Source organism: Canis lupus, chromosome 12, assembly GCF_003254725.2.
Source record: "Canis lupus dingo isolate Sandy chromosome 12, ASM325472v2, whole genome shotgun sequence".
NCBI classification, from domain to species: Eukaryota; Metazoa; Chordata; class Mammalia; order Carnivora; family Canidae; genus Canis; species Canis lupus.
In genome coordinates, this window is record NC_064254.1 from 72302720 (window position 1) to 72329477 (window position 26758).

At 51.2% G+C, this 26758-nt stretch overlaps 1 protein-coding gene across 3 annotated transcripts; it reads left to right on the forward strand.

Moving 5' to 3' along the window:
* The first annotated feature begins 51 nt into the window (after window positions 1-51).
* On the forward strand, window positions 52-26414 carry ERMARD (ER membrane associated RNA degradation). Of its 3 annotated transcripts, XM_025444364.3 has the most exons (18): window positions 52-589; window positions 2529-2697; window positions 4324-4463; window positions 5679-5780; window positions 6062-6151; window positions 8038-8135; window positions 8554-8690; window positions 9758-9872; window positions 10895-10997; window positions 13839-13868; window positions 15674-15742; window positions 17320-17493; window positions 20088-20171; window positions 21643-21716; window positions 22268-22393; window positions 22662-22880; window positions 23737-23850; window positions 25014-26414. In XM_025444364.3, the coding sequence occupies exons 2-18, from the start codon at window positions 2529-2531 to the stop codon at window positions 25195-25197; spliced, it is 2028 nt and encodes a 675-aa protein (XP_025300149.1). In that variant the 5' UTR covers window positions 52-589; the 3' UTR covers window positions 25198-26414. The 3 variants fall into 3 exon arrangements, with proteins under 3 accessions (XP_025300149.1, XP_035553900.1, XP_035553901.1); XM_035698007.2 differs by lacking the exon at window positions 52-589 and having other exon boundaries at window positions 2560-2697; window positions 4329-4463; XM_035698008.1 differs by lacking the exons at window positions 52-589; window positions 4324-4463 and having other exon boundaries at window positions 2560-2697.
* The last annotated feature ends 344 nt before the right edge of the window (window positions 26415-26758 follow it).

Below are 26758 nucleotides of genomic sequence, written 5' to 3' on the forward strand. Positions count from 1 at the left end.
CGACACCGGCTGGAGGAGGCGCAGCGCCCGCGCCGCCGCGGAAGCGGGTGGTCTGGCCGGCGCGGGTCTGCGGCTGCGCAGAAGCCGGTCCTGCCCGGAGGTGCCCCCAGATCGCGCCTGCGGCGCTGTTCCCCGCCCCCCGAGGACGAGCGTCCAGCGTCCGCGTGCAGACTGAGGCGCGGGGCTCCGTGTCCTCGAGCTGCGGAGGGCGGGTCCCCTGCGTCGTGCACTGAGCACACTGAAGCTCCGTGGTCGTGACCCCCGCGCGGGAAGTGGGACGTTTCTAGGCCACTTGGGGAGCAAAACCACATCACGGGCCCGGGCTGTGGGTCGGACGCGGCGGGGTTGCCTCACGTTCCATCTCCTTTCTGCCCTCACGCGGTCGAACGGAAGCCCTGGGCCGCTCTGCGTCGGAGCCTTCAAGCGCTCTCCGTGCTGCCCCCTGGCAGCTAACGCGGAGGCTCGGCGGACGGGCCCTGGAAGCAGGGGGTGCCCCGGCCAGGGAAGGGCTCAGAGGGCGGCGCCTCCGCGCAGGTCACTAGCAGCACCGCGCGCGGTCCTGGACGGGACACTGACGCACGGAGGAAAGGTGAGGGCGGGCGCAGGTGCACCCGGGGGGGCGGGTGCACACGGATGGCGCACAGGTGCACACGGGGGCGGGTGCACATGGACGGCGCGCGGGTGCACACGGGGGGGCAGGTGCACACGGGGGGGTGGGTGTACACGGATGGCGCACAGGTGCACACGGGGGCGGGTGCACACGGGGGGCGCACAGCTGCACACGGGGGGGCAGGTGCACACCAGGGTGCAGGTGCACACAGGGGCGCGCAGCTACACACGGGGGTGGGAGGGGACACAGGTGCACACGGGAGGGGCATGTGCGCAGGGACGGCGCGGGAGCACACGGGCAGGCTGGCGGGTTCCTGGCTCCCAGATGGAGGATGCAGGAAATACACCAGTGGCAGCGCTGCAGCTTATCTAGGATTTCTGTGTGCCAGGGGCCTGACCTTGGTGCCCCAGGATCTCCCAGTTTGGTGAAGGCTGAGCAGCAACTCTGGATGGGGCAAATTCAACCAAAAAAAAAAAAAAAAAAAGACATTTCTTGAAGCCTCTGTTGCCATATCCAGGAGCTGCAGTAGTAGAGTAGATGGGCTTTTGTGCAGAAAGAGATCTGCCTGCCACCTGTCCTTCCAGAACCACAGCTCCTTGCTTTAGAGTTCAATGCTTTTTAAAAATGCAAGGAGTCCCTTTTTGTTATCAAAGTAGCCCTTTGGGGTTATGTTTCTGTATCAGTTGGAGGACAAACCACACTAGTTTCGGAAGGGAGAGAATTGTTACAAAAGAATAAGGAGCGGCCTGTACAGGTGATGTGGAGGCGGCTGCTGCAGGAAGCGGACCCTAGCTGTAGGACTGAGAACCAGGGAAGTGGTTGGAGTTTGACAACCTGGAGACTGAGTGGAAGGTCCCGTGTTGTTGGAACCTGGATCTCTAAGGAGGAGGTGGCTATGTGGCTGGGCCTGGGATTTCTGGGAGGCAGAGGTTTGAAGGGCAGGCACTGGACAGCTGGTGGGGAGGACGCGGGGCCTGCAGGTGCTGGGAAAACTGTGGCCTGGACTCAGCTACTGTGGTCAGAGGCTCTGCTGCTGCCAGGGAGGAGCTCAAGGAACAGAAGGTGGGGAGGAAGGCCAGGCTGCAGCGTGGGGTTGTAGGGTCACAGCATCACTGGTTATTCAGTGCACGTTTCTGGGGCAATACCTGCATTGCTTGGGTCTGTGGAAGAACGGTTGACAGCAGGGCTGAGTGGGGAGTGAGGCTTCTAGGGGACGGGAGGAGTGGATGGTGTCACGGTGATACTGAGTGGGGTGCGAAAACTCTAAGTGGCCAGCTTCCAAAATAGGAACTGCTGGGGCTTACTTAATCTGTAATGTTAAAGCAGACTCCCCTTGACTTGATCAGATGAAGACCCCATAAGTTTAGTCCCAGAGAGTGACTCCTTTGCAGGTTTATAAGATGATGTTAGTGTGATGTGGGGATAATTCTGAGGATTTGGGTATTATTGAATCCTTCACGTGGAAGCAGTGTGGCACTTCTGACACCACATAAAGAATCAGAAGTATGCTTTTTATTGACATTTTAGTTCATGATGCTTGATTTTCTGCTTTTCCATTCCACATTTAAAAAAATTACTCATTTTGATAGCTTTGAGACAGTACAGGAACACTGAAAGGAACGATGCACTATCTGTAAGACGTGCCAAGCTTCTGTAAACTCCTAACAGATCTTATTAATAATTTCACATCTTTAACATTTATTTGAAAAAGTTTCTGTAAACTATCTGTAATTAATATTTAATCACAGTATTTTGAACACAGCTCTCATGGTAGTCAGGAAGTGTGTTAGCAGTAGCTATACCCGAGTATATTCTGTCCTAAAGATGAAACAGGACTTTCTTATGACTTGAATATATAAATGATACTCCTCTGTTTTTATTTCTTTTTAAATAGTGTCTTCTATGTTTTATATTTCAGATGCTGATAGAGGATCCAGTTACCACTTGTCTTTCTCCCTCTGTCTATGATATGATCTGTAAACTCGGGTTTGAAGTCAAAGAAAGTTGTGGTATCAACAGCATTGTGACTCAGAGGGGTGAAGTATGCTGGCAGACAATCACAGACTGTGTGGTTTATACAGAATCAGGTCTGTACGTTCTCTGCACCCCAAGCATCTGTCTGCCTGTTCCGTTTAAAATGTGTCTTGACTGAGAGAACCTGGCTGGCTCAGCGGTTGAGCGTCTGCCTTTGACCCAGGGCGTGATCCTGGGGTCCTGGGATTGAGTCCCACATCGGGCTCCGGCATGGAGCTTGCTTCTCCCTCTGCCTGTGTCTCTGCCTCTCTCTCTGTGTGTCTCTCATGAATAAATAAATACAATTTTTAAAAATAAATAAAATGTTTTGACTGTAAAATTTTCCTTTCTGACCATTGCTTCTCTTAGTTCTAGGTTGTTGTAATACCGACCTAGCTCAGAAGAGGAGGAGGATCAGGTGACAAGGGAGGGACTGAGGCCGGGGAAGCCACGTGGCTCGGTCTCGCTCTTGCTCTAGGCTGGCAGTCCAGGTGGGAGACAGAAGAAAGTAGGAATCCAATGAATTCAGGGTAGGAAATGACCAGTAATATACTGTACAGCTGTTGTAAATATTCCAGGCATTATTGTACATTTTTTAGAGCAGGGATGTGGATTGAGAAATTTAGTAATAGTTATCAAAGTTACAGACGAATGTGGTCTGGCCCAGCGATTTCATCCCAGGGATTTATGAGACTGGCACACTTAGAGGTGTGAAATGAAAGAGCGTTTGGGTAATGCTACTCTTGGTGCCATTTTGTAGGCAAAAATGAAAAAAAAAGAAAAAAAGCCCAAAACATTGGAAACAGCAAAATATACAGCAGTAGGGGAACGGTAGAGTAAATATGAACGTCATGTGGTTGTGGGAAAGAATGAGCCCATCTCTCAGAGCTACGTGGCTAAGTGAAAAAATTGGAACAGCATATGTAATTGTATTTACTTGTATGCACATGAATATTTCTAAATATGCCCGAGGAATTGATAACAGCAGTTGCTATAGGAAAGAGAACTGGATGAAGGGAGACCTTCACATTTTCATATGTTTTGGGTGTGAACTGTGTGAATGTTCAGTTTCAAATTTATCAGAAAATTAAAAATCAAATGTTTTAAAATAATTGTCATTGAAACCTTTCTTTTTTTTTTTTTTTTTTTACATTTTTATTTATTTATGATAGTCACAGAGAGAGAGAGAGAGAGGCAGAGACACAGGCAGAGGGAGAAGCAGGATCCATGTACCGGGAGCCCGACGTGGGATTCGATCCTGGGTCTCCAGGATCGGGCCCTGGGCCAAAGGCATGCGCTAAACCGCTGCGCCATCCAGGGATCCCTTGTCTTTGAAATCTTACCGTCTAACAATATCAAGTATAAAGAATCAGGTTAAAATATCATATATACAGTATAAACCTGAGTTTGTATAAACTTAATGAACAAGTAAAGAAAACATTTTCTCTTGATTAACCTTTTTGGATTTTCCAAACCCTACTGATGTGTATATTTTTTCTTTAACATCAGATAAGCACCATGTAATTTACTTCCAACAATATCTGAGTATCCAACAATATCTTTACTGTACTTTCAACAATAAACCTGTTGTTGATTTTGTGGAAACTTCATAATTAAAGTACTTTTTCTTTGATGCTTTAGGCATTTTCATCCCATGATAGGGAGCTGTGGCACTAATACTTGTCCTCTTACCCCTGAAGCGCAGAGTCTGGATTACCGGGGAAGCGTGATGCTGCTGGGCCCCGTGTGTGCGGCTGTCCACTCACACTTGTTATCTCTGACCAAGGGGCAGTTTGAAATTCGATACATGCCGTGGCTGCAGTGGACAGCTTTTCCAGAGGTTTGGCTTGTGAACAACCTTTAGAAATAAAAGATCCTGCAAAGTCCGCTTTGAGGCCCTCATTACCTGCTAATCTTAAAGGGTCTCCTCCATCCACCAAGGCCTCCACCTGTGAAATGGCTCAGGTTGCGAGGGAAATGGACTGTTACGCAGTCTCCATGGCCTGAGCTGAGAAACAATCTTGGAGCAAAGGAGGCTTTTTGCTGCACTGTCCAAACTGGAGGTTGGGGAGGTAGCTGGGTGTATGGGCACTGGCCCGGGGACAGATGAGAACGTGCTGCTCCAGAGAAAAGCGGAGATGTTATGGACAGACAGAAAGGTGTTCTTGAGATGGTGGGACAAGGAAATGAGGTGGGGAGCTTGGCTTGTGGAGGGCAAATGGGGACGGGGGAGGAGTAGCAGCACGAGGCCACCTAAGCTGGTTGGTCGGTCGGTGCACTTGGCGCATTCAATGACCACAATAGAGCAGTAACCATACAGGCGCTAAGTCTAAAATACTTTGAATTTCCTGACATGGAGAAGAAGGGTCATCGCTTCTCCCCTTGTAACGGCTCTCAGGACTGCCTCACACTTATCTACTTCTACGAGCTAATCAAAATGGGAAACAAGATTTAGGTCAAAATATTTATAGTTATGTCAGATTTATTGCTTTCAATAAATCTAATGGAAAAAAATTTAAAGGAAGAAAAAACTTTCAAAATTCCTTAGATATTAAACATTTTTAAAATTCTTTATGTACTGTTACAGTTGAGTTTTGAACCACACGGGGGTTAAGGATGCCCACCCCCTTGCAGTCAGAAATCTGCATGTAAGTTTTGACTCCCGCAGAGCTGGATGGCTAAGAGCCTGGTCTTGACCACAAGCCTCACTGATAACGTAGGCAGTCCATTAACGTGTGTTTTGTATGTCTGATGTTTTATATACTGTATTTTGACGATAAAGTTAGCCAGAGAAAAGTCATTAAGAATCATAAGGAAGAGAAAAATACGATACTGTATTTACAGAAAAAATCCACATATAAGCCGACCTGTGGAGTTCAAACCCGTGTTCAGGAGTCAACTGTATATTTATATAGAAATTGTTTACCTATACCAAAAAGTCATGAAAATATACTGGTTGAGGCCTTTAGAAGTTTGAATTTCATCAAGAGTACTGCTACTCTGGGAGATATTTCTTGCTGAGCACACATTCTAAGGTGTGTCTTATTCCCCACAGTTATTTCCTGAACTGGTTGATGCTCTGGAGACCCCTGGGGCTCCGGCTCTTCCTCTCGGCTTGATGAAGCTGACGGCGTGTCTGGAACGGGCTCTGGGTGATGTAAGTGTGCGAAGTCTTCCTTTGTTGCTTTATTAAAGCGTCTGAATGAACATAACGCTGCTACAGCTGTACCCAAGTTTCTTGGTTTTTAGTTATCGTTTCCCTGTGAAATGTATTTATTTGGCACAGCTGTTTAATATTTTTCTTTGTGAACGATTACGAAATCAATCCAGTGCTGTTCTCCCTCATTTGTACAAACAGTGGCTTTATGGGTGAGTTTTTTCTTCATATTGTTGGGCTCATCGTCATCAACTCTGATACAGTCCTTGTTTGAATTTTAGGTATTTTTACTGAATGGGAAGGAATGCCCCTTTCTTTTGAGAGATCTTCTCGCATCCGAGGAGCTTGCTGAGGTCTTTGGACGGCCTGTGGTAAGCTCGTCCCTCTGAAGCTGATGGACACAACACAGCTAGGCTTTCGTTCCTCCAACACGGGTGCTGCATTAGGAAGAACTAACTATAGCTGTGACTCAAGCACGTTCTCCTTTCAGAATTGCCGCTTTTCCAGCCACGAGACAGGCCTTCCCTACATTGAGTGAACGTGGTGGCGTGGCCTCTGCGCTGCCGCCACGTGCTCTGGGGATGCCAGATGGACCATTTGAGCTCTAGTGCTTTCAGGAATTACACATTAGTAATTATAATGATAACTTATTCTAGAATAAAACTTTAACCATTTAGGGAGTGATATTATAGTTTTATCATAAAATCTCAATTTTTTTAAAATGTGGGAATTTATGCCCTTGTGCAACTGTTCAGACTTAACGGCGGAGAAAATTAGATGTCAGTTTTTATTTACTTACTTACTTACTTACTTACTTACTTACTTATTTATTTATTTATTTATTTATTTATTTATTTATTTATTTATATATAGATGTCAGTTTAAAAACATGCAGAGCTGTGTACTTTTCCAAACTCTTCTACAGGCCACGTGACCAAGGTTGTTTAAGACTAATGAACAACCCTTGGGCACCGGGTGAGGGGGGTCAAGGTGCAGAAGGAAGCCAGGGTAGCGCCCTGCCCCAGGCGGAGCTCGCTGAGCCGGGGGGTGTTTACGATGTTTGTGTAATATGTTACCAGCTAGACTCCTTGTTCTTGGATAAGAAGTCTCTTTAGTGCCTGAATCTGGTTCGTGGTCAGCTTCAAGGTCCCTTCCGTAGTGGAGAACACGGAGAGAGATCAGGCCCAGAATTCCCGTTGTTTGGAGCTGCTCTGCGCCGTCTGCCTGGCTGCTCTTAGCCTTTTGCTGACTTGCAGCCACATTCAGCCCCCGATAATTCTCCTAGCTCATCGGCCTGTGTACTTCTGATTGCTCACATGGTATGAACGGGAATAAGAGTAGTAAATGAGAATAAATGTAATTAAAAGAGTATTATTATGATTACCAATACTAGATAATTACTCTTCAAGTCTTAAAAATTGGTGTGATCGTGAAGAGTTTCTGGAGTTGCCGAGGGTTCTGATGCTCGGTTGAGACCCCTCTCTGTAGCTTCCGCTCTGGCTTGTCCTGCCCTTTGGGAGAAATTCAGATGCATCTGTTTCCTCCGCTCAGCGAGAGTCCTTCAGGCGTCTGAACACCGCTCCCGTCCCTTCCCTGCGCCTTCTGGAGGCTCACTGTTCTCATCGTGTGACTTGGTTTCAAGTTTCTTTAGTTTCTGCTATCTTCCATTTTTCCTGAATCTGTTCCAAAGTGTGGCCCCGAACCCAGAGATCGTGCACGGCTCTTGCCGTCTGATGAGCAGGATCCCATACTGGGCGTCTTTCCTTCGTAGCAGAGTCTGGGAGTTTCCAGGGGTGCTCGCCCGTTGGGCTGGGGCATCAGTGGGCCGCGGGCCCGCCACTTGGGGCCACCTTCCGGGTCTGCCCGTGCAGGCACGCTGCCCTCCCTGCACCTCTGCCCACCTGGGGATCAGGTTCGCAGACAGGACGAAGGCAGTGGAGCTGGCATGCACATCCCCATTGGTAGCTCGGGGCCCTGAGGCCCGCTTGCAGCTCTCTGTGCTTGGACGCTGCTCTGCAGAGCGGGGCGGGAGTAGTGCCCCCGGGGCTGGTCCTGAGGATAGTGGGTGCGAGACACACATAAGCTGCGTCTGACACACAATGTGCCCAGCAAAGTTCGCTTGAGTGCTGTCACCGCAAGTGCCGTGTGCCAGGCAGGGCGTCGAAGAGGAACACAGACGTTTTCGCGCTACTCTATCGGTTTATCCGCCCATCGGTGATGATTTCACTGTTCAGTACCCTGTTCTTGACCTGGTCAGATGGACGTGCTCAAAGTCTTCATTGGATCTCCCTGTGGCCTGAACCTGCGGAACATCCTATGGCATGGCTTTGCATCCCCTCATGAAATCCCCCCAAAGTACGTTATGGGGAAAGTAATTCTCTCTTCGACCTACTTAAGAGTTTGTTTTATCTTGAATTTTCTATTGGGGAAAAGCGTGTTTGGGGTAAGATGAGAGAGTTTGAGGCAGGAATGTGAAGATCAGACTGAGGTTGATGAACACCTGGAGTGGTGATGGGGTCGGTCACCACTGACTTCCACGCAGAGGCAGCTGTGAGGCTGAGCCTCGTGGAGGTGCCGGGGGGGCGGGGAGTGGGGGACCCCAAGACCTGCACTGGCGAGCGCCCAGCCCTTGTGCAGCTCAGGGCCACAGCGGGGCCCTCCTGCAGTTCACTGCTGGTGTAGCCTCTTATCTTAAACTTGTTTTCTGGAAGACAGACCTTTTTATCTGTATGTCAGTTCATTTCCCTAACAGATCCTGCGCGTTTTGCACTAGATACTGTTCAGTGATGATACTGTTGACGGCGGGACTGGGCCAGCTGCTGGAGAGGTACTTGCAGCGAACGGAGGCTGTGCTGGCGCGCCGACCTCTCGTAGCCCTTACAGGCCTGGAGGAGTTGGCCGTTTTCCCCGGCAAGTACCACATGCACCTTGTGCCGGACTGTGTCCTCGTAGGGAGAGGTGCACGGTCAGGGAGTAGCAGACGGCCTCGGACGCCCTGGGCGCACTGCTGCTGCTCCAGATGCCAGAAGATGCGTGAGGAGCCTCTTCCGCTTTGCTCCACGGAACCTGCGCCCCCCGCAGCGCCCCGGGTTGGGGGTTGTGGTGCGGGAGTACTTGCTAGTGTCTGGGTAGTTCTGCCTCTGGCGCGTTGAGGGAGGCTGGCTCCGGACCTTTGTGTAACGTGCATTCCCTGCTCCTTTGTGCGCAGTCCTGATGCCGGAAGCGCCGACGGCGCAGGTGGTCTCCTCTGCTGTCTCTTTTATTTTTGTGACAAAGCCATTGACCAGATTAACGGGGGTGGGGACACAACACTTTGAAAGTGCGGTCAAACCGTGTTTGCTCCGAGCCCATTCCTTGTCCGCTGCAGCAGCAGAGCCGTGGGAGCTGAGTTTCTGATGTAAATCATGGTGGGAATAGCCCAGATCCTAGGGACCCGAGGCCCTAGTCTTTTTGTGCCATGGACCCTTTGGCTGCTGACTGCCAATAATACATACTTTTTAAGACCTTGTTTCTTAGAGCAGTTTTAAGTTTGGAACAAAATGGACACAGTGGAGAGGGAGGCGCAGAGATTCTGCGCCCTGACCGGCACCTGCACAGCCTCCCTCTCATCCACACCCCCTTCAGAGGCACCTTCATTAGCAAGGACGCGGCATCGTCACGCAGAGTCCGTAGTTTGCCCCAGGGGTCACTGTCGCTCCTCTGTATCTTCCCCCTCTTGGTCAGTGTGGTCAGCAGGTCAGCTCTGACATCCTGTGCTCACAGCTGTGGCGTCGTGTGCATCCCCTTGCCCCGGGGGGTGCTGTGCTCACCTCCAACTCTGGCCCTGGCCGGGTGGTCTGACGGCATGGGCGCCGGCCCCGGGGGCCCTGGGTCATCCGCTGCAGGGGTCAGCTCGTGGGCATCCCACCCTGACTCTGCTTACATCGCTCTTCCACGGATTAGGGTGACTGTGCTTAAAAACACTTGTTATTTTGCAGATGTCACTTCTGAGGTACTTTCCGTGTTAGAAGAGGTGGTGAAGAAATCCACTTTCGTATCGAAGGTCATGTTGCCGTACTGGGAAGCTGCATTAATCAGGTTCAGGTCACACAGGTAAGCCCGGGTTCCTGACGGCACGGAGGCCGCTCGCTCCCAGGAGGCTTGCATGCTACGCGTCAGCCCGCTGCTGCTCTCACCCCTGACAATCGCTGCTGGGAATCAACTTTTCAGTATCTGTTGAGTTCTTACTCTGAGAGAACCGTGTGTCCTGCCTTAAAGAATCCTGAAACGGGCGCCCGGGGGGCTCAGCGGTTGAGCGTCTGCCTTCGGCTCAGGGCGTGATACTAGGGTCCCGGGATTGCGTCCCACATTGGGCTCCCTGCGCAGCGAGGAGTCTGCGTCATCCTCCCCCTCCGCCCCTGCTTGTGCTCACTCTCTCTCTCCCCCCACTCTCGCTCGCTTGCTCGCTCTCTCTCCCCCAAATGAATAAATGAAATCTTAACCCTGAAACAAGGAGGTACGTTCGATTCTGTTTCCTGGAGAGCAGAGCAGATGCTCGAGTTGTTCAGAAGGCCCGTGGCCTTTCCCTCCCTCCAGGTCCTGTTGTCTACATTTGTTCGTACCCTGAAAACCCACCGAAATCCTGGTATTTGAGCATTTCTTGCAAGTGATGAGAAGACGTAGGCAGGTCTTTGATAATGTTTTATTCCCTTGGAGCTTCTATTTTTTTTTTTTTTTAAAGATTTTACTTATTTATTCATGAGACACACAGAGAGAGGCAGAGATTCAGGCAGAGGGAGAAGCAGGCCCCATGCGGGGAACCTGATGCAGGACTTGATCCTGGGTCTCCAGGACCACACCCTGGGCTGTAGGCAGTGCTAAACCGCTGCACCACCGGGGCTGCCCTACCTTGGAGCTTCTAAGCATGTTCCATCTTACGTCACAACAGTGGAAAATAGATTTAAAAATCCCGAGTCTAAGGAGACTGTGATTCCATGTTGTTTCCCATGCTAGCGAGTACCGTCACCTCCCCCCGGCTTTGTGCACACACGGTAATATCTGGAATAAAGCTCTGTTATTTGGGGTTGGTGCCAGTGTTCACTTTTAAAGCCTGAGATTTTCCTTTCATTTCACAGGTTTGCTGACTGCGCCATGTTGTTACTGACTCAGCTGGAGACGGGACTCAGGAGAGTTTTTGCCACCGTTAACGAGTGTCCGGAAAGACTTCTGACTGCTGAGGTATACGTGCTTTAGTGATTGATGGTGGTTGCTGCTGCATTGACGGTTTCTGTGCCTAATTAAAAGTCTTCAATATCTCATTTTTGTTTACCGTTAAATGAATTTTTTTAAAAAATTTTTATTTATTTATGATAGTCACAGAGAGAGAGAGAGAGAGGCAGAGACACAGGCAGAGGGAGAAGCAGGCTCCATGCACTGGGAGCCCGACGTGGGATTCGATCCCGGGTCTCCAGGATCACGCCCTGGGCCAAAGGCAGGCGCCAAACCGCTGCGCCACCCAGGGATCCCATCGTTAAATGAATTTTTTAGCTAAGAATTTGCTTTGGAAGGTTTGAGTGTCATGTTTTGTGGCTTCCTATTATAATGATTTTATATGGCATAATTGCTTTTTGTGACTGTTTTGCTGGTTGTGTAGTATTTCCAGGTATTTCAAGCTCGCTGTCATAAAGGGAGAGAGCTCTTATTTCCTCTCTGTAGCCATTCCCGCCAGCGTCCCCTTGTAGCCCCGTGAGGTGGCTCTGCTGAAGGACACGCCTTCCTCTGGGCCAGCAGGGCCGGGAGGCGTGCAGAAGTTTCTGGGGGGCCGTGCACCCAGTTACCTGTCAGGAGCGGAGGGAAGAGGCCTGGGGGCTGTGCCGGGCCAACAGCAGTGGCCGCCGTACCTTTCACTAGGTCACCTTCCTCTTTCTGCCCCTTTCCAGAGGCATTCCTCAAAATTCTGTTCCCAACCCTGCGCTCCCTGGATCGGCCCTGGGAGATCTTAGTCCCATGGGAACGACTGGAAAATCCTGGGAGCCTGATAAAAGTGAAAGCCCCGCACACGGAGCTGGTGATGGGGCCAGAGCAGCGCCAGGACAGCTGTGCATGGCGGGAAAGGGCAGTGCGTCCCCAGGACGGCCCCCTCGGACTCAGCTCTTCCACCCCCGAGGTGGGCTCACACCTGCCTGCGCAGGGGCGATGGGGGTGTTCCCCAGGCCTCAAACCACTTGGTGTCTAAGGAGCTCACTTTTTCTTCCACAACTGTGTTCTCTGGTATTCCTTCAATTCCTCGCTGCTTAGGCGCTGGGCAGTGGCCTCCACCCGGGCCAGGTCCCCTCCGTCCACTCAGTGTCCCAACGTGCCCGCCCGCTCTCCTGGCGTCCCTCCTGACGCTCTTCCTTCTCTGATCTGTCCTCATGGCCATGGATTGTTTTATAAACTGACAAATACGCCTCCATTTGCTGGGGGCTCATCCGCTTAAAGCATTTTCACGGCCCCCAGGACCCACGGGAGCTTCGCCCTTGCCTGGGGCGTGCCTGACTCGGAGTGGCCCAGCCTGCAGGCTGTTCCCTTCAGATTCCTCCGGCATCACCCAGCCCCCCAGACCCACATGTGTGTCTTTCTCCAGCTTTGCCCCTTCAGGCCACATTAGTGACCCCGGGAGCCTAAACGACCCAGGTTCAACACCTCCTCTTCCCGCATCCACTTTACCTCAAGTGCTTTTCTGCCTGATGTACATTCCTGTCGGGACAGGCACATTCCCGTTCGGGTTCCTGTGGAGCGGGGTGCACGGCCGTGTCCCCCGGTGCCCACGCCTGGTGCCTGTCTGTGGCTGTGCCCAGCGCGGTGTGGGCGGTGGTGTGGAGAGCACCCTCACCCGAGCGCTGGCTGGCGGGCCGTTACCTGCAGCTGTGCAGTGGGGACACATTTCCTTACTCGTTGGCTGACCACACAAGCACATAGCAGGACCGTTTCCACATGGGAAGTAATTTAACAAAGAATGTCTGAAATTGTAGGCCAGGCTCTCATTCAGAATAAACGTGGCATCAGTTTATTTATAAGGCAGCACACATGGAAATGCTTTATTTATAAAGCTGTGAAGGCTGTGCACACGCTGTTACCGTTGACTGAATACTTCCAGCATAAGGTCTCTGAGATCAGGGAAGATCGGGATGAGTAAGACGTTGTGACTTTTAAGGAGCTTATGTACGAGGAGTGAGGAATAAGACGTGTATACCAATTCCATAAAACGAGGTAGACGTTAGTGCACGCAGTTTGTGAAGATAATGAAAAGTTCAGCTCTTTTGAGGAAGTACTGGGGGTATTTAGTAGAAATTGGATATTAAGAGCTCAGGAAAAATTTTAGGGTCAGTACTATAGATTTGGGAGCTAAAGATGCAGACTTTATAAGCATCCTATACCATAATAAATGTTGAAAGAAATTTCATAATGTTAAATTGAAAAAACTTTAACAGGTGTGAATATGTGAGAGGTTTTTCTTGAGAGCTGGCTTCCACAAAATGCTGATTTCATCATAATGTGTGTAAAAACTTACAGAATTTCCCAGCAGCCTTCCGAGGTGGGCATCAGTTGTGTCCCATTCTGCAGCGAAACCTGCATATGCGGGTGCTCAGGGTCTCGCTGCTGGGAGGCACGGAAGCCAGGAGTGGATGTCGAGGCAGCCAGCTCCAGAGCCCGTGTCTGTAGACGAGACCTGTGACACCAGGAAGCATGTGACACCCAGGCCCTTTGAGGGAGAGCACACCCAGTTGTGCTCACTCGTGTGCCATCAGCCAAAATGCCGCGTGGGTGGGGCGTGCCTGTGAGGTGATGGGCATCCCTGAGCTGAAGCACCTGTGAGAGCAGCTGTGACCAGGCTCCGGCGCCCATTCACCATATTTTCTTGTCTTTAGTGATGTTTTAGGTCAATGACATTCTTCCCAGACCATTGCTAAGTGAACATTTATTTTCAGAAGAAGGTTTCATGTTTGTGGCCATCTACTAGAATTGTCGTTCCTCCTTTGGATAATGTCATTTACTTACATTTTGTTTTCATTGTTTCTTTTCTTTCCTTTTCTGAAGTCAACGGCTCTTTATACCACCTTCGATGAAGTAAGTAAGCTTATGGAGTATCTGGAAACAAACAAAACATTGTTTTTTATTACACAGAGAATGTTGATAGCTGTATATGCAGAAAAAAAAACTTTATTATAGAGTTAAGTGTTGTTTTCAGGCTAATTTTGAGATTCAGTGATTGATTAACCTGGTTTCTAAAGTTATAGAAAGAGCAACGTTGGAAAATGCCAAGAGATATTAATATTATATACTATAATTATTTAGAGGTTACATTTTAGATTTAAGATTGACATTTGTTTTGCACGTGAAATATGCATGAACTACTATTGTAAATGCACAGTATACACGGATGCATTTAATCTGTGAAGTGGGTGTGGGATTCTGAAACTAAAAATCTGGAATACTAAAAATTGCCATTGAAAATATCTTTTACCACTTTAGAGTGTAGAGGCTTTTGTGTGTGTGTAATCCTGGTTAAGAATTCTTTTTTTTTTTTTTAAGATTTTATTTATTTATTCATGGGAGACAGAGAGAGAGAGAGAGAGAGAGGCAGAGACACAGGCAGAGGGAAAAGCAGGCTCCCTGCAGAGAGCCTGACGTGGGACTCGATCCCAGGACCCCTGGATCACACCCTGGGCCCGAAGGCAGATGCTCAACCACTGATCCACCCAGGCGTCCTGTGGATAAGAATTCTTACATAGCCTCAAGGGTGACTTCACAGAGTTGGCCTACAGGAGGAAACAAAGGGGAGAGTCTTTGTGGAGTGATTGGGGCCTTTAAGATAACTCTTAGATTCCTTAGTGAATGGTTGGCAGGAGGCATTAAGCACATGCCTGTTTACCTACAGACTTTATTCCATTAGGTAAATAACTTGTTATAACTTAATACATAATATGTTTGATCCTATGAGGATTAAATTATATAGTGTAGTCATATCTGTATAGGATTAGGGTCGATAGGGCAGCCCAGGTGGCTCAGTGGTTTAGTGCCGCCTTCAGCCCAGGGCCTGATCCTGATCGAGTCCCACGTCAGGGAGCAGGGAGCCTGCTTCTCCCTCTGCCTGTGTCTCTGCTTCTCTCTCTCTGTCTGTCTCTCATGAATAAATAAATAAAATCTTAAAAAAAAAAAAAAAGGATTAGGGTCTATAGGGTTGGATTGGGTGGTTGGGCTCTGAGCTCTGTGGGGAGTTAAGCGGCCTATAAAGTAACTCCGATGTATACTTATATCCACACATACAGAACACACACATGCACATGCATGCACACTCATTCCCGTGAAGGTACATGAACGCATACAAATATAAACACATGCAAGTACACATAAATACACATATACACACTCACTCTTACACACGAACACATGCAGACACAAATGTGTATATGCACATACCTATAAATATACATACAACACAGAAATGTGCAGATATATACACACATCCACATAAGTACATATATACACACATACACGTGTAACTACACGTCAACATATGTATGTGCAAATAAACACCCACGCACCTATACACAGGAACATACCTATAAATACACACATGCACATTTATACACATAAATACACATCATCACACACATGTATGTGCATGTAAGTACACATAAGGACCCATATACACAGACAACTAAGAAGACATGTATATTCACATTTATTCCTGAAATCATTATACTGGTTAAGAAGAGTTTTCTTGAGCGAGTGGCTGCTGTGTGCTTAAGGCTGTCCGTGTTTCATGTGCTTCGGGCTTCTATGTATGTCATACCAAGATGCTACGTCCTTGGCTCTGAAGGTTCTGTATGTGATGTGTGCATACTAATTATTTATTTTCGGTGTTTTAGATATTGGCAAAACACTTGAGTGATGGCAAAATCAATCAACTCCCTCTTTTCCTAGGAGCGCCTGCAATGGTAAAGTACTAGCCCTTTCCTGATCTGACATCCTTCTGTTTATGGAGGTGATTAGCACTTCTCCAAAATGAAATTAATCTTGGCCTGTGATGTGCTCACAAGAGTGCCCCTGAGCCACTCCTGCGCTGTCTCAGTGCCACGCACGCGGCCCACGCAGCTCGGGTACCAGGCTGCCTGCTGCCCATTTAAACGTCCTGTTCTGAGTCCTGCTGTTACGGCTGCCCTGTTCCCAAAGTGCACGTGGGTTCCTTGTGGAGTGTGGTGCTGGAGGAGCCGGGTTCGCCCTGTGAGCAGCCGCAGAAGTCAGATATGAGCAGGAGCTGAGCGTGTTGGATGAACGTGGATAGAGACGCAGAGCCATTCCCCATTTCCTCCCAAAGATATTACTGGGGCTCCTTAGGACCATAAGGAGAATTTTTACATTTATTCCTCTGAACTGAGACTTACTAGCAGCCTAGACTTTAGTCCCTGTGTGACATTAGTGTGATTCTGTGGACTCCTGGAGTGTCATTTTTGGCATCAGGAAGTTAGGATGATGGAGCCAGTGTGTGTGTCCATCCTGAATCTCTAGGACAGTCTGTCCACGGGCAGCTTGCCTGTGTCCTCACTTCTCTTCCTGCTCCAGCCAGTGGTGTTAGGGGAGAAGCAGCTGTCTGTGTCGGCTTCATAGAGAATTGGATCTGAGAGGGGGTGCAGAGGGAGGCCCCCGGACAGGGAGAGGCCAGGGCTGTGAGACAGGACAGCAGTGCTTTCTCTATAGAAGGGAGGTCAGCTTCCAGGCCTGGACACCTCAGCCTCTTCCTTCAGAGGGATGTGGGTGAGACAGTGTGAGGATTCCTAAAACACTGGAGCTCCCATGGACTCCTGCCCCGCGCAATGGGGAACAGCTAGAACCAGGGCTCCCAGGGACAGTCCTGCCCCAGGCTGTGGGGGGGCAGTGAGAGACCAGGGCTCCCAGGGACAGTCCTGCCCCAGGCTGTGGGGGGGGCAGTGAGAGATCAGGGCTCCCAGGGACAGCCCTGCCCCAGGCGATGGGGGGACAGTGAGAGACCAGGGCTCCCAGGGACAGTCCTGCCCCAGGCTGTGGGGGGGGCAGTGAGAGACCAAGGCTCCCAGGGACAGTCCTGCCCCAGGCTGTGGGGGGGGCAGTGAGAGATCAGGGCTCCCAGGGACAGCCCTGCCCCAGGCGATGGGGGGACAGTGAGAGACCAGGGCTCCCAGGGACAGTCCTGCCCCAGGCTGTGGAGGGGCAGTTAGAGACCAAGGCTCCCAGGGACAGTCCTGCCCCAGGCTGTGGGGGGACAGTGAGAGACCAGGGCTCCCAGGGACAGTCCTGCCCCAGGCCGTGGGGGGACAGTGAGGGACCAGGGCAGTGGCCACAGTTAGGACAGTTCCCAGTGAGATCCCAGCATGATCCGGGGCTGTATTACCTACACTAACTGTCTCTGAAGCTCCGTGTCCTCGCGTCTGTCACCCGACCCTGCTGCTCCTCCGATATGCGAGGCATGGCCGGCCGGTTCTTTCTTCCGTCAGTTGAGAAAACTAACATCGTATTTTCTGTGTTTATATTCCGACAGGAGTTTCTGTGGGATTTCCTGAACCATCAGGAGGGGCCCCGTCTGAGAGACCATCTAAGCCACGGGGAATTCAACTTACATGACTTTCCTAGAGAGGCAACAACCCAGTTGCTTGCGTTCTCTGTCGTGCTGTTACTCAGATTCACCGATGAAGATGTGTCGACGGCCTTTAAGGTAACATATAGGGAAGAGAGGCCTTAGGGGCGCTCTTGCTCAGCTGTGACCAAATACAGTTTATTTTGAAAGGTAATTAACCCTTAATCGCCCTTTCTTTGAATATATCGGAGTGAGAGTGTGCCTCTGTCAGAACACATCATTGTGACTTGATTACGCACATGTATTTGCTGTGACAGGTGAGCGGATGATGTGCCGTCTGATTCCCTTCAACGGGGACAGGACACCACAAACCAAAGAACCAGCATAAAAGATTAACTAAATGTATCACAAAATTTTAAAAATGATTCAAATGGTTGGGTGGAATAGTTGCATCGATCGATAAATTTTTTTTATTATTTTATTTTTAAGCAAATTTTATTATTTTTATTTTTAAGCAAATCATCCGGGGTAGTTATTGACTTTAATCTTTTTTTTCAAACGATACGTGTAACGATTGCTGTAAAACACGTTCAGAGAAAAAAAAAAACAAAAAAAAACACGTTCAGAGGTTCAGACAAAACACAGACCGTGTGATAGGAGAAGTGACAGCCCTCAGGGACGCCTCCTCGTGGGGGTGGGCACTGCTTCCACGCCCTCCCAGGAGCACGCTGTGCAGCCACGGGGGCCGTACCTGTTCTGGAGGTAGCACTTGTTCTACCTTGGTTTATCAGCTGCTCGACATGTGCATCAGTGTACCCTCATTTATGGTTTACGTAAGCTGCCCCTCACGAGGGGTGGGTCCCAGTGTTCCCGCGTGCGCAGCTCTCCTGGCTGGTGTCGGATTGCACACCCTTGTTCACTCGGGCGCCCGTGAACTTGTAAAACGGAGTCCTGAAGCAAAGCGAAGACGTGTTTTTATCTGTTTTGAGTTACTCTGCTTTTATTGTGTTTGCTGGAAATGTGCTATTATTTCGTGAACTATTAATGTCTTTTGCTCCATTTCGTGCATGTTATGTTCCTCGTTGGTTTATTAGCCTTACTTGCCCCCCAGTGTGCATGTTGCTTACTTGTCTTGAAGTTCTGAGGCCTTTTCGTTTTGACTTATGCACTTGGAATTATTTTTAAGAGACACTTTGCTTTCTAAAATTATAAATATAGTCATGCATTTCCTTGGTAGCTTTATAGGGTTTTTTTTTTCACCCCAATTAACATCCTTTGGTCCAGCTGGAATTTATTTCACCTGGGAGGGAGTTAGAAAATTTAGGTTCACTTGTTCTTCTTCTTCTTCTTCTTCTTTTTTTTTTTTTTTTTTGACATATGTCTTGCAAGTTGGCCCAAGAGTGTTTAGAAGACCGACATCTGTGTACTGTGTGCAGTGGCTTGTGACTCCGTAGTGACCTTCAGGACAGTTCAATGTCTGTAGGGGAACTTTCCCATCTGTCGTCTCTTCCCGAATCTCCTGCCTCCTCCCGATGAGGATTGTAGGCAAACCTGTGTAGTTAAAAATAAACACGAAGCCCAAGATTAACCCAGCAACAAACAGGAATGGGCTCTGGACGGATTAATTTAGGGATAATTGATGGTTCTTACAATATTGAACATTACTCCCGAACGTGTGTCTCCATGTCCTTGGCCTTCCCTCCCTGAGCCTCTCCCGAGGGGCTGCGCCATCCAAAGGCCAGACCCCTCCTCTCCTTGCTTGTCCACGTTCTTGTTCCGTCGTCCACCTTAGACTTTGTCTCTGGTGCTCCTGTGCCACGTGCTGGGCTGAGCTGCCCCAGCCTTCACCTGGGCTCCCTGCGGGTGGTCCTTTGTCCTGTTGTCAGCCCAGCAACCGGGGGACCCCTCAGGCCCCCCTCCTCATCCTCCGCCCTCCCCATCCTCTGCCCTTCCATGGCCTCGGTCTTAGAGGAGCCGTGTGTCCCGGCGGCTGCGGGGCTTTATCACTGACCTGCACCCGTGCGAGGTGTGGCTGCCCCACATGGAGCTCGCCTGCCACCTTGTGCACGGAACCCTCCGCTGGGCCGTAGGACTCGGGGCCTTGAGCGGATGAGAGGCTTAGTGTCTGGACGTTTAGAGACTCGCTTGGTGCTGTTGAGAGTCGTAGGGAGGGCTCCCGGCTGGCAGGGGTGTACTGAGGCCGTCAGCCGTCAACTCGCCGCCTCTCCTGTTCCCGATAGTTGTTATTCAGCCGGCTTGGGCTTTCCAGCCACAGAGTTACATCAGCTGTAAAGAATGTCATTTTTACTCTTTCTTTCAGTATTTTCAGGTTTAACAATTACGTGGTTATACCTGTATGACTCTTTTGGTTGTATTGGTTTTTAAATTTAAATTCCCGTTCTAGTTTTTTAGGAGATGTTCTTATATTTTCTAGTTGTTATGAGGTTTTTTCTTTTTTCTTATGTGTTTCTGGTGTCACTGATGGTGGACAAAGAGCACACACGGCCTTTGTCTTCGTTGTTAATTGGCTTCATTTAGAAAACTTGTATTGGTAATGATTTGACCACAGTCTGAAACCTATTCCATGAGGAGTCCTGCTCTGTTACAGCTGACGGGGGTTCGGTGAAGGAAGCTGGTGAGACCGGGGCACAGTCGTGTGACTCACACTCAGCAGGAGAAACCAGGGCCAGACCACACGTCGCAGTAACCCTTGTCTGTTTTCTTTGAACCAGGGAAAGGCAGCGATAAAGTCATTGGTCGCTCTTGCAGAGGGCTACACTGCTCACTTCCACCCAATTTCTCAGCTTAAAAAACAGGTGAGCTGCACATGGGCCATTGGGAGGGGCACATGGGGCTCCTGGGGCAGAGACACCCATGGGTCTGGCAAGCGGGACCTCAGGGTCACCACCAGAGGCTGGCTCCATCCCTCCGTCCCTCTGAGCCTCACGCCCCTCATCCCGTAGTGGCAGTCGCGGCAGCGTTTGTTGTTTCCAGTGATGTTAGCACGGGAGGAGTGGTGACTGGGTCACGCGGTACGGCCTTGACTCGGGACTGCTCCCGCTCCGTGTGCGGGATGGCACGCGAGACCAGTGCTTGTTCTCTTGTGAATGAGAACAAGCAGAACATGGACTTTCAGGTTCCAGGGTGGAAATTAGCTTGGGTCCTTTATTCTCCATGTAGCAGGATGTGAACATGCAAGGGCCAAGATGGGGTCGTCTCCAAGAACAGAATAATCAGGATACCTGCCAACATAGACGTTTATCAGTGAGCGTGCCCTCTAGACGGAAGCCGTCGCATCCACACATCAGGGCTTAGGGAGAGATCTGCAGCTGCAGCTGGAAGAACGGCCTGAGAGGATGGGGTCTGACGGTGTCACACGGTAGAAGGGGTTGTCAGCAGTCGAGGTGCAGAGGCCCGGAGGTGTTGTGGTCTCCTGGCGCTATGTGAGAGGAGGTCGACCCGAATACCTGCGGGCTCTGGGTCAGCAGCGGGGCACCGGGTACTTCATCTGCCTGTCGTGACTCCGAGCTTCCCGGGAACCAGTCATTGGAAGGGAGGACCAGGACCTGCCTGCAGGACTCTGCCCTACAGAGAGGACGGAGGGGGGCACGTGGCAAGGAAGGGGTGACGTTCCAGAAGGAAGAGAAGCTTCCGGAAGGCAGGCTTTGCCCGTAGACTCCGCGGCTGAGTCTGGTCTCGCGAGGCCCCCTGTTCCTCGGCTGCTGCTTCCATGGCCTGGTTGCGGCCCCTCCGTGCCCCACGGGGGTATTTCCCACAGGGGGTATTTCAGACCTGATGGACCCTCTCCTGCAGCCTTATTCCCGCCGTGGGATTCAGTTCTCATTCGGCAGCCTTGCATCCCGTTCTTCTTAAGGTCATTGCTCTGCTTATTGCTGCATAAATTACCTGCCGTCAGTGGTGTCAGCAGTGTTTCATTTGCTTTGATGAGTCAGAAACTTGGGGTGGGCTCCTGGCTTGGTGCTTCATCTGTGGAGAGAGGTGGATCAGGGCCTCCCGGGCTGTCCTACTTGGCTTCCAGAGTCCCGCACCCTCACGTCCACCGTGTCGTCCGGGTGAAGGCTGCTCCCGACAGGACAGGCCACATGGTAACGTCCTCCTAATCTCCTGTCAGTGTCACAGCAAATAACTGGGGTTTCAAATGTTGTAAGATGTGTAACAATTTTACCCAGAGTGTCTTCTGGAGAGTGGTTGCTGCTAACAGTTTGCAAACATTGTTTCCAGACTTGCTGTAAAGTCTGTAACACCAGTAGGACATCTCCCTCTCAGGTGCTGAGCTGTGAGAAGAGCATCAGGGTGTGGCCCCTCCTGCCTTTGCCCCAGGAGGCCGAGGAGGCAGCCAGGTGAGTTCTGTGGGGGGTCGTGTAGACCTCACGGTCCCCGGTGAACCTCCGAGTGAGGCCTTGGCCAGGTCACGGGCGGCCCAGGCGCAGGGGTCTTGCTAGGCAGCGGTGCCGGTGCGGACGGAGCCGTCTCCCTGCTGGCAGCCCAGCCGGGTGATGGGCCGTTGGGGAGACCGGGCCCACAGAGACGAGAGGCAGGCCTTGTGGGGAGGGGAGGGGTCCTCTAGAAATATTTAGTGGATGGTTAGAAATAGGATCTAAAGGTTGCAGAGAAGGGGGCATAGAGAGATTTTGGAATCAGGATATAGCAGATCCATCCCGAAGGAATAATAATTCGATTTGTTGCTTATCTTTTGTCAACAATTTATTGCTTTTAGCATATCCTATGGTTTATTTTTACCACTGCCCCGACAGTGGCTTTTTCTTTTCATATTTGGGGAAAACAAAGTTGTAGATTAAGTGCGTTGCTCAGTGAACCCTTAAACACGTGCACAGGCCCCGACTGGGCATCTGCCTCATGGTCACGTGTCTACATATCTTCTGTTTTTCAGATTAGAAGGTACTTCCGAAGCACGTGCCTGTAAGTCTCTAATCACAGAAATCCTGCGTGAGCTGTACCACCACCTGCCTGAGAGCCACGGTGCTGTCGGTGACGGGGACGGTCTTCCTGCTGAGATGTGAGTCTCCGAGAACTGCCCCAGACTCCCCTTTTCTGTGTCAAAGCTGGCGAGCTTGGGGCAGCACTCGATCCCACGGTGGCCGTGCCTCGAGGGCGGGGAGGTGGCCTCCATCGCTTGGGCGGTGCTGGTGGGCCTGAGGGGCCCCCTGCACACTCGTCCCCGCAGGGAATGACGCGGCATGTGACCTGCCGCTGCTCCCCACAAGCTGACTGTGGAGGGGCCCAGCAGTGAACACACCCCTGAGAACCCACGCTCTCATCCCCAGGTGGCCCCAGCTGATCCGGGAACTCTGCGGCACCCCCGTCCCCACTCTGTTCTGTCCCAGAACCGTTGTGGAAGTGCTGACCGTGCTTCGAAACATCAGCGCACAGTGTGCCCGTGCGTCCAGCCAGGTGGTGGCCTCTGCGGGGCTGAGACACCAGCAGTGGGTGGAAAGAAGGCTGCGCTCCCGGCAGAGGCAGACCTACCTGCACATGCTCGGCAGGTGCGCGGCTCCCTGTCCTGGTCTGGAACAGGCCCCGCTGGGCAGGCCTTCCCTTGGGAGGCCGTTCTAATTCTTCCTTGTAGGGGAACTCCTGTTTTAAATACTGTTGTGATTTTGGTGCATGAGAACATGGGTGCTACCGACCCCGTGAATATTTGGATTTAAAATATTACCAGGTTACCTCGGGTATGCCAGCATTCTTACCTGTTGTGTTCTTAGGATGTTCTACATCTTTAGGAAATCACCATTTTGGACAAATTCCCAGAACTCTGGGTTGAGAGGTATCTGTGTCTATAAAGCTTTTAACGGGTTTTCCTTGGCTTCTTCTGGAACGTACTCCTACCAGCAGTTTAGAAGATGATGCCTGTTAGGTTACGTCCTTCCCCAAACAGGGTATATTTTTTTAGAGTCTCTACCGGTTTCATGGGAAAGATAGTATCTTCCTCTGACTGGAATATCTTTGTGTCCTGGAGACACTGAACATGTTCTCATGTTTGAGCCATTTCTATGTGTCTTCTTGTGAGAGTCGGACAGCACGGTCCGTATCGACATCAGGCTGCAGGAAGGATGCTGGCAGCAGGCACGGTGACCCGGAGCCACGGCGGCGGCCTCCTGCTCTTGAGCACCCCTGCCGGAGGGCTGGGCTGCAGCTGGCGGGCTCTTGGGGGGCAGGGAGCGGGTAGGGCAGGTGGGCCACGGTGCGGTGGGGGCCCAGGGAGACCACCACGCAGGCAGCCTTCTCTTGCATAGTTTGAATTTAAGTCCCCTTGGAAAAGGGATTTTTGAAAAAGAATGTTCACTGATGAAAGTGCAAAATACTGAGCGTTTGTCAAATTTTAACTTCATCTTTTTTTAGTATTAAGCTGCTGTCTCCCGTGCTTTACCTGATTTTATTACTGATTGCACTGGAATTGGTCAACATTCACGCAGTTTGTGGAAAAAATACTTCGGAATATCAACAGTATCTAAAGTAAGTGTGTCGTCCTTATAAGACTTGAAACTATATTTTGGCGAATTAAGTGGTTTTCACTTGCAGTGCTTTCTTTTCTTTGATTTTTCTTGTTTGTTTTTAAAAACCCCACAGTCTTCGTTGGCTCTTCACTCGTTTTTCTCTGTGGGTTTTGGTGCAAGTGTGTGAACCTTTAAAACTAGCACCCGTGGTAGCCTCATTTCAGAAAATTAAATGTGATGCACTTGCAAAGGCTTTTAGGATCCGTCACCCTGTGTGATGACACCACCGCCCAGGGAGCGATACCTCCCGTGCCTCCTGCTTAGAATGAACATGAAAACACGATGCGTTTTCTTAAAGAAACGTAGGACCCAGGTGAGAACCAGGGTGGCCGAAACCGATGTGCAGAGGCTTGCGGATCCGTGGTTCCAGATGGGGCCCCCCCTGCCCCCGGCACTGTTGGCACTCTGACCGGGGGTCCTCCGAGCACACAGGGTGGGAGCAGCACCTGGTCTCCAGCACGGCGTGCCTACAGCTCCGCACGGCGACGGCCCAAAGTGATGTTGCCAGACAGAGTCCTCCCCGGCTGAGGAGCTCTCCACAGGAAGCATCTGGGGACTTTTGTTATATTCAGAATTAGAAGTTGGAAAAACAAAACAAAGCAAAAAAAAGAAAAAAGTTGGGGCACATTTTAGACTACTTGGCAGATGGGGAAAACCTAGGAGCACGATGTGCCCCCCACCAGTCGGAGGGGCCCCGGGAACAGCTGGTGAACGCCTGCAAGCACGGCTGGGTCAGAGCACACAGAAGGCGGGTGCCGGGGGTCGGACAGCAGCCCCCCCACCGTGGGGCTGCAGGGCTCGCAGGCGCCCCGCCCAGCGCATCGCGTGCTCACGTGGCATTCAGTCCCAACGGTCTCCAGCCCTTTCCGGGAGCGCGGTCCCTACGTACAGCCGTCTACCTGACCTGAGAGTAAGTTGAAGCCGGCGCTCGGGCGTGCAGCCCGTCTCTCCAGGGACGCTTACGACGCAGCTTCTGTGTTCCGTGCATTTCTTTTTCTTGAATTTGCAGACAGCAATTAAGTGTAGTCCTTTAGTTTTAATTCCGAAAGGAGAAGAGTCCATTTAAATCATTGTTGCATTTTATAATACAGTAACGAAATTTATTTCTTCTTGTTAAAACAGGTTCTTAAAGTCGATCTTGCAGTACATGGAGAACCTGGTGGCTTACACCAGCCAACAGAAGAACAAGTGGAGCGAAACCATCGCTCTTACCCGCACAGCTCTGCTGAAAATTTGGACTTTCAGTGAGAAGAAACAAATGTTAGTACATTTAGCCAAGAAATCCACGAGTAAAGGAGTCTTATGAGAACGTGTACCGTCAGGATGCTTTCGGCTACATCTGGAAACCCAGCCCGGAGAGGCTTTACCAGCACGGAAATTGAAAAGCCGAAGGTAGGGCGGCTTCCAGGGTGTGTTTGATCAGGGATCAAGTTCCGTTTCCCTGCAGCTGTTCCGTGTTTGTGTGAACCTCAGGCTGGGCCCCCTCAGAACCAAATGGCTGCAGCACCTTGGCCCCCACCATGACACAGTGTCCACAGGAGGGGGAGCTTTTCCCCCGCATTCCAGACACCCTTGGAAATGGTCAGTGTGGGCAGGACCCTGCCCCCTGCTCCTGCTGGCCCGGCTGCATAGATGCCGCTCCTGAGCCACCACCGGGGCACGGAGAGAGAGCCTGGGCCAGCCCAGCCTCATCCCTGGAGCTGAGAGTGAGGTCGGATGGTCCAGACCCCACGGGACAGCTGGGGGAGGGTGTACTGGGCAGACACGGGTGCCAGGCAGCAGGTTTGCCCTTTGGTGTGTGGCGGGGGGAGCAGGGGCCCTGGCATGTGTCTGGGTCTGAAGCTTTTGCCTGGCGCAGGGAGAGCTGGAGGACTGGGGGTCAGGGGTGCAGTCGCCCCCATCCCGCTCGGAGAGCCAGAGTCTGCAGTTCTTGGCTCTTGGAGCCGCTGCAGTTGCCTGGAACATCTGGGAAGCCCGTGCCGTCGTCTCGGGGGTGGCAGCCCTCAGGACCCCATGAGGCTGCCCCAGACCTCAGGTTTGCGTGCGTGCTGGGCCGTGCACAGCGAGTCGTGGCCTCCCTCCACCGTCCAGACCTGGCTCGTGGGTTCCAGCCCACGTCCGGGTCCCAGGAACGGCTCCACCACGTCTGTTTCTGGCTTCTCTGCCGTTGGAGAGCAGGGCCAAGGAGACCTCAAGGGGAAGGGGTGGTGCTGCGGGACGACACACTCCAGCACGTCCCGTCTATCCCTTTGCCAACTCCACCCCTCACCCCTTGTAAACCAAGCTCCTGGGTAAGGACGGGGCACCGAGCCTCCACTCCCTCCGTGCAGCCTCCCCTGGGGCAAAACGCGGCCCCAAACCCCACGTGTCCGAGCCGCTGCTCCTGGGACACGTTCTTTTGCAGTGTGGTCACGGCCTCCCTTGGACAGACTAATCTAGGTGATAGTTTATGGGCTTAGCCCCTCTACTCTCCTGCTGTTGGAGCTGGGATGGAAAAGGGGAAATAAAGAATGGGTGCACTTACGAGCGCGTGAAGAGCCTGGAGCTCCTGGGGCCTGCCGAGCGGGCAGGGTCGGTATTAAACCCCCTTCTGCAGCTCATTCTCTTCCTCTGCCCTCAGACGCTCACCTCTGGTGGTGGTCGCTCTGCACCTGGCAGGGTGACCCAGACTTCATTCCTGAAAGGGCTCTGTCCGGAACATCTTTCTGGTTTGAGCAGCTAGTTTTCCTCTGGCTCTGATCACTGGAGCAGGGAGTAGTGGGGGGTTCCCCAGGGCCGGCTGCGTCCCAGCACACTCATCCCCGCCCCTGACTGCTGCCGACCTGTCCCTGCGGGCGTGGGAGCTGTGACCCGGGCGGTACAGTCAG